The sequence below is a fragment of the Anneissia japonica genome, unplaced genomic scaffold (genome assembly GCF_011630105.1).
Source record: "Anneissia japonica isolate Jap-2015-1 unplaced genomic scaffold, ASM1163010v1 scaffold288018_len440701_cov179, whole genome shotgun sequence".
Taxonomy (NCBI): domain Eukaryota; kingdom Metazoa; phylum Echinodermata; class Crinoidea; order Comatulida; family Comatulidae; genus Anneissia; species Anneissia japonica.
In genome coordinates, this window is record NW_022690319.1 from 265,050 (window position 1) to 273,078 (window position 8,029).

Sequence of the window (8,029 nt, forward strand, 5' to 3'; positions counted from 1 at the left end):
ACAGGCCATTGTGTATGTAAACATTGAAATAGCTTTTTAAGACTTGACTTGTTTTTGATATCAATGTTTCGTTCTTTTTCCGGTTTAAAATATTTGTGTTCGTTAGTAATGTAGATTTATCGTTTAATTAACCCGTGATGAAATGCTAGACCTTTCTGGAAGTCTCCCAGTGGCAGTTGACAGGTTCTCCGCAATTTTCATTACAAATTTGGCGGAAATGTTGTATTTAAGAAGTAACATTTATGCATATTATTGCCCATGTAAACATTTTTATATTCTGTAACATTGTCAGAGATAATAGTAGTGGATTGTCTCCAGTGTACCGACTAATCACATTTGACCTCGCTTAACAAGTAATCTTATAAAATAAATACAGAGCAACTACTGGATAAACCACTCGTAATATATATTATTTAAATTTATTTTCAGATCAATTTGGTGTATGTAGTGTTTGATGAACCAGTAACTGTTTCCATGATCAAACTGTGGAATTACAGTAAAACTCCTCAAAGAGGAGTCAAAGAATTTGGGGTACGGAATAAATTTTTTTCAAAGTTGTTATTGTAGTCTGTGACTCACCGGTAGCTGTCGAGTGTGTTTATACATGTAATGTCATTGCCTGTGATAACATGTATAGTTTTAGGCTTCCAATGAAAACAGTGTATGTAATATTCAATTCATAATGAACACACATGCATTTTTTTTTCAGTTTCCAATGAATACAAAAGAAACTAATCAAGAAATTTCTGTGTTAAAGATGTATTGTCCCTTGCTAATGTCAAAAAAAATAATAAACATTAATTTTGAAATCAACTTGCTCATTTTGCAATAACATACAAATTATTAACTTGCATAAGAAAGTATTGAATTTAAAAAATGTGTACCCTGATTTTTAAATCAGAAAAATATAATAAAAGTAATAAAACACTTCCAGTGACTGGAAGTTTTTCTATCTTTTTTCGCTGTAAACTGATGGGTAGACATTTTTTTAAATACACTAATTGCTGTGTTCAAGTTAATAACTTTTATTTTACTTCAAAATGGGCAAGTTAATTTCAATATATTGAAATACATGCCATCGTGTTGGGATTCAATATTTCGACATTAATTATGTCATCAGAAATGAATTATTACTGATGATGACATAATTAATTTCAAAAAAAATTTTTAATGATTTTTTTGGTATTTAGCATGGGACAATACTGTACATCCTTAAGATTTTGTTTTAATGCAAAACATTATGATTATAATATATGGTGGTTGCTATGCCAAAACCAGCATTTGTGACCAAAATTGATTTTTTTTTATATATATATATATTCTTATTCTCTGCATTATAAGCTTTAAAATGATGGGTCATTTACTGTAATCGACTTAATATTGCCAAAGTTATGAGTAAAAGTATTACAACTTCTCTGTACTAAAGTATACAATACAGTACTGCCAAATTCTTATGCTATTTACTCAGTTTAAATTTAGTATGCTGGTTTTGGGATGGTAAGCCTCATATTATATACTAGTTATGTTATAGTATTATATATTATTATATTATATTAAATTATTACATTGTATGTATTGTGATAGCTTCTGGTTGATGATCTGCTGGTGTACAATGGAATACTAGGTCAAGTGTCAACAGGTGCCAGGGGCATCCTGCCAACCTGTGATGTCCCAACTCAGTACCATACAATACTCTTCACAAACAATGAGGAACTACGAAGAAAGGAGAAACACACAATTATTAAGTAGGTTCAACAAACATTTTTTATACCTCTATTTTTCAGGTGCTTGCTAGTATTTAATAGAGAGCTTTTGATTTGTGCGACGATGCGACACTAGAACAGAATCACTCATGCGTGGCCGTCCTACCTGGCGTCCTACGTTCTCTGCATTCGTAGATTTGGCTAAATTACGTTCCAGAATCTACTCGAGGTGACCTTAACGTTCTCGCATGCGCAGATGACTTTTAGCGACGTCATTACGTTTTATGTCCTACCGTCGTCGTGCAATCGAAGCTCCCTATTAAAATACAGGTCTCCCTCCAATTACGGACCACTTCTATGATGGTTTCCATGGTTTTTAATGCCTTTGGTCTCTAATTAGAATAATAAAGATAAAAGACATTTGTTAATATGGGACCACAGTCGTCTTTTATTGAAGGAGTCTTTAATTAGAGACCTGTATATAAAATCAGCAATTATTATCTATTTTTTATTTTCAGGTTTTAGTTTGATTTTTGTGATGGTATATTTTTAATTTGTTATTATAGTTATAGAGAGCAGCAATATTAATTAAATAATCTCCCAAAAAACAAAAACATTTTTTTAAAAACACATGAAAATTAATTAATAAAAAAAAAATGATTTTGATGTTAGCATTTGTGTGTCATCTGTAATAATTTCAAATTTTTCTTTGATTGGTTCATAGGAACACCCAGCATGGTGACCAGGATGTTCAGTTGACCAATGACAGTGAAGTAATGACTCATTACATTAATCCTAAAAGGATGGCTGTCAAAGCCCCCGATCAAGGTAGGTTTGAATGCTAAGAACTAAACAATTTCTTGTGTCTGTTTTAAACTTCTAATTTTCAGCAAAAGGCTAATATACAGAGGAGTACCTTGTTTTAGTGAAAACTGAATTTTATCGATCTTTGGTTATAAATAGATAACATATTTAATTGAGCAATTCAATTTTTTATAGGATTTTTGAGATTTTCCAGACTTCACAACAGATGGTATATATTAGGAAAGAGAGTTGAATCAAACTGACAAATTTAGAGTAACACTGTACAGTTGCCAAGCGAGACTTTTTTTATAACTTGTTTAGCGAACCGTCTCTCGACAGTATTGATGGTTTCGAATAAAAATAAAATTTTATTTTTTGGCCAATTAGCGCACCTGCTGACACAAAAGAAAAGGAAATTTCAGAAAAAAAATGAAAGTTTTTCTTTATTTTCATTACGCCCACCGCTGCCTTGAAATCTCCAAAATTAAGATGTATATTTCTTCCTAATAAAGTTAAAGCAATTAACACAACACACACACACTACACTACACTGTTTACATTAAACAATAACATTTTTTATTTATTTTCTCCTCCGTCTGTGTGCTTTTGGCAAAACCATTTGCTAAATAAGAAAACAATATTTTTTTTAAAATATTTTTTCGCCCTTTTCTGATGATCTTTAAAAAAATAAGTTCGCGAGACAAGGTATAAAAAAAGTCTCGTCCAAGCTTCAAAGAAAAATTAACAGATTCACACACCCCCCCCCCTCCCCAAAAAAAAAAAAAAAAAAAAAAATTCAGTTGGAGTGAAGTGGAATTGCTTGGTGGGTAAAATGCATCATTATGAGACATAGGGCCCATTTATACTTACGATTTTCTTGATAAAGATTGCAGCTAATCCAATTAAATATTTGTTGTAAAGACCTGAAAATCCAACATGCCAAACTTAGCGATAGAAAAGCGCCTGCAGGCAGACATCGCACAATAAATCTTCTTCAGCGTGTCAAATCTGCAAAAACTTTAAAAATTATGAACGCGCGTAGGATTGTCGCTAAAAAAGGCCCAGCCTTAGTTTATAAGCATAACTGGGCCCTGTGGAAGAATAGTAGAATCCTATTAAACAGGTTACCAGTATAAAGAAAATAAATGTAAATAAACATATAAATGTATACGTTGATGAGAACTATGTATGGTGGTTTTACTTCATTGCAGAAAATTCTTTCCATTTATTACAATTAGTTAATTATATTACAGAGCTCAGGCCTAAGACCAGCATCTCATCTTGCAAGCCGACAAGGAAAAAGTGAACTTAGGTGGCATCGCAGCTGGATACCAAAAAGCATACAGGGTAGTGCCCTTCCCTAAGGAGATACCATATATAGATCTGTGCAGGATAATCAGGATAAATAAAGGGATTGTAGTGAGGAAACTACTTTTTACCCTTGGGACTTCTACCTGCGGGCCTAGTGACGCTGGTAGTAATGGATTGGATTGCTGGTGTTCGGTTGTCATTTCACCTGTGGTACGCCAGCATGGTTAATACACTACCATGCTCTAGTAACCCAATTAGGGAATACACCTGTGGAATAAGTTGGCACTCACCTGCCCAGGTGTTCATGAAGATGAGAAAACTATAAATTATGATTATTGTCATCATGTATTGATGTTATGTAAACTGCAAAAACTATAGGACATCTTTTTGAAAAGCAATTGAAGCCATATTTTGCTAGAGGGTTTTTGTACAGTCAGAAAGTTGAGACGTTCCTCTGACTTACTGAGGATAAATTTATATATATTCCAGATTGTTATTATTATGAATCTTATTTTATTATAATTATTATTGTTATTATACATTCAATCATTTTTATCAAATATAAATATTGTCATCTTCAATTATTATCTTGACGAATTGCAGAGCCAAAACATTTGTTTCTTCATCAGTACCACAGATTTGTGGAACTTTTTATCTGAGGTGGGGCTTACGCACCATTGTCCCCCAAATTTCTAGTTCCTCTTCATACAATCTACATTGAGGGTCTTTACTGTTATTTATGTACCCTACTTTGGTTTCACCCAATTCTCAATTCTTTTATTGAATTCTTTCATTGATAATCAAACATATTGATGAAATCAAAAACAAAAGAAGCACAATTAATTTAACAATGAAATATGGTTACAATAATAATCATTAAAAATAAAATGATAAAAACGATTAAAAGAATACATAAAAAGAAAAGTTGAATGACTCTGATAGGAAAGAACTATTGTTTAAAAAATGATTCAAACTTTACTTGAAGGCATTTTGTGTAAGTGGGAGCAAATTATCAAAATCTTGTATACTCATAAAAGTTATAAATGTACCACTGTTTGGCCATTGGTTCCTATAGTTTCAATTACTAGAGTAGTAGGCCTCTGCCCTCTGTGAACCCCTCTTCCTAAGATCCTCAGTGTTCTCCCTGTAGTCCTATATTTACACCATTTATTCCTTCAGGTTGCCACAATAGCTATTTCTGATACACTTAAACTTCAATCTGTCAAGTCATATTAAACCAAGTCTCGTATGTTGCATTGCCAGTGGAGAGGTCGAAGGTTATCTATGGTGTGATGAGATTTTGAGTGTGTAGCGGTATTGTTGAAACTGTACCACCCAGTCAACGCTACTCCTCCGGGCATTTTACTTTACATTTGCACTACAAATTTAGTTGCCCTGGAATTTGACTTTTGGTCAAAGTTAAAAATAGATTTGCATGGGAATAAATTAAGACATGCATTTATACACATTTGTAAGAAATAACGGATTTCTGTTGATGTTGCGATGGTGTATTATTTGTATGGTTAATCACAGATTTTGTTTTTTGTTATCTCTAATCATTTTTAGATTGTAAGTACCTCAACTGATTTAAAGAATATTATGTTCAATCGAATTTGACATACCGCATTAACATCATCCAATTTACAAAAATATGTACTGCTACAAGTTGCTTGTAAAACAATAGTTTTGTCATGTTTTATTTGCCCTGAGGGCAGGATGTTAATAGTATTTTTCCCATCATGCATTTCTGTTTTGATAAAAGCGGGCATTTGCTTTTACTTCAGGATATTCCTCATCATACATCGTGCTCGGATTACTAACTGAGCTTCCAGCTCGGATTACATGTTTAAAGTCTTGAGTTCTGGTATTTCCAAACATCGGCCCCTGGTGCTGGGTAATTAAGAAACGCCGCAAATGGCTCCCTCCTGCTGGCTTGGGCTATCTGAACCGCATCCTTCTTAATCACTTAGGCTATCATCGTCCAGGCCTTTCTCAATAGCCTAGCCAAGTAGTGTAATAATATCGTCAACACCTTGTTAATGTGTGCTGAGAGAACTTGACTCTTGACAATAACTGTGTTGTTTGGTTGAGTGGGTGCACTTGTCTTATCAAAATTTCTAAAGATCGGTTGGAATGTAATAGGGCATAGAGAGCAGTACAACAGAGGGGCTGTGGTTAGTAATGGGTTCTTGGGGCTGTAACAATGTACCCTGGGGTTAGTAATGAGGTACCTTGATGTTAGTAATAATAAGGTGTGTCTAGGCCTAGATTATGGTTTTTTCGATTTAATAATGTGGTTGATATGAAGTGTGTTGAGGTTGAGTAATCATATGGAAGATGAGGAAAATAAATATGGGCTTATAGTAATATCATTATATATAATATGGTCTTCATTCTTTATTTTAAAAACTACATCCAACAGCGTTGCACCAATAACAGGATGCCTTATATAAACATGAGATTTAAATATATAGCTAAATAAAGACATATAAAACAGCATTAAAGTATACAAATGAGAAACTAACATCTAAATTTAAAAACTTTGGTGGAATACATCATCCGTAGTGTCTAACTGAGAAATATTATTGTAATTATAAAGCTAGCCTGTGAATAAAAAGTCAATAAGCACAATTTAAAGAGCTAAAATCATTTTTTTTTTCTTGCAAACTTTTTTATTTGTCCAGTTATTTTATGGTTATGAACAGTAAATATCTTGACCAATAACATGTTTTGTATATTATACTTGTTATTGAAGAGCAAATTGCTTGACCAATAACAAGTATTGTAATATAATACATCCTGGAATTAGTGTCGTCCTTGGTTGTGATTATATCATTTTCATATTATACTTTATTGTTGCTATGGCAGTGTCAATAAAGTTGACCATTAAGATGCTGTGACTGTATTCAGGGGATAGGAAGTCTTTAAAATATTCATTGACCTCGTATAAACTGTCCCTTATTTATTATTACTATACTTCATAAAGGTTATACAATATACTATATCAATTATCATTTATAAGACCATACATACTGTTACTAGTTGAATCCCTAATATTCCTGTGGCAATGCATTTATTGAATTATTAAAACATTGATTATTATTGACATTTTGTCTTTGTTGATGACAAACAATATCATAATTAACAACAGGTATATTAGTTGGAACTGACTTAGATTTGACTTCCTTAATCAAATAGTCAAGTAAATATGCATGTGATTGGTTTATTATTATTAATATTTTATTTGTTATATTGTTAATAGTATTATATCAATGTGAGTTTGCATCAGGAAAATATCATTGGAGTGATGTTTTGCCCTACCTGAAATTTTATCCTACCAAATACTCAGTACATTCCCAAATATTTGTGGACAAAATTTGCAAGTGAATCCCACCCAAATCACTTGCAAAATTTTTTCTTGAGTATTCGGTAAAATAATACGTCATGTAGGGCAAAACAGCCTCCTATAATAGTAGTATTGTCATTATTTTTTGTGACATTATATTGCTGTATTTTATGTATTATATTTATTTTATTTTATGTTTATATATAAATATATCTGTACAAGAGTTTATTCTTAAAAATTACCTATTATACTGTACTTTTGACTGATGAGATATTGGCTAAAATTGAATTCTTGAATTAGAAATACATTGATACGTAGCAGTACCAAGACAAAAGTATTATTTTAAAAATTGTACATTTACTTTGGTTGTAATGTCGTTAGAGGTACAGGCCTTGATCTCAGCCTCGCTACTTCGTATATATTGCTGAAAAGATTTTTTCTAAATGTGTAGTTAGAGGATAGTTATGCCTACACAATCACCTTGATATATATATATACATAGTAATTGATATTAAAAATGTTAGACATCAAATTAAATTAACCTTTCTTTTTGTACTGTATCATATAAAAGTATGAATTATATTAATAACAGAAATAGAAACCATTCGAAATTTTTCAAGGCTGCTGAGTGGAGTAAAGAAGGCAAAATTAACATCATTCTTTTAAATATGTATGTTTCTTTCTGGAATGCCAATCATAGTTAACAACCGACCAATGGCAATCAGAGCAGGGCCCGAAACATGAGCGTGTCTCAAAAACATGTGGTTACTCACACTTCCGGTGTCTATTTATAGTAACAACATCCATGTGGTCGAAAATCTTCAATTCTATCCAGGCACGGATCCAGTAGGTGGGCACGTTCTCC

At 32.3% G+C, this 8,029-nt stretch overlaps 1 protein-coding gene across 1 annotated transcript in view; it reads left to right on the forward strand.

The window, feature by feature from the left end:
- LOC117099889 (protein KIAA0556-like) overlaps positions 1-7,696 on the forward strand; it is a 44,713-nt gene extending 37,017 nt beyond the window's left edge. Inside the window, exons 38-41 of the mRNA XM_033239412.1 lie at positions 430-531; positions 1,585-1,745; positions 2,428-2,531; positions 3,761-7,696. Of these exons, the coding sequence (XP_033095303.1) occupies positions 430-531; positions 1,585-1,745; positions 2,428-2,531; positions 3,761-3,813 (420 nt within the window). The 3' untranslated portion in view covers positions 3,814-7,696. The remainder of the gene's footprint in view (positions 1-429; positions 532-1,584; positions 1,746-2,427; positions 2,532-3,760) is intronic.
- The last annotated feature ends 333 nt before the right edge of the window (positions 7,697-8,029 follow it).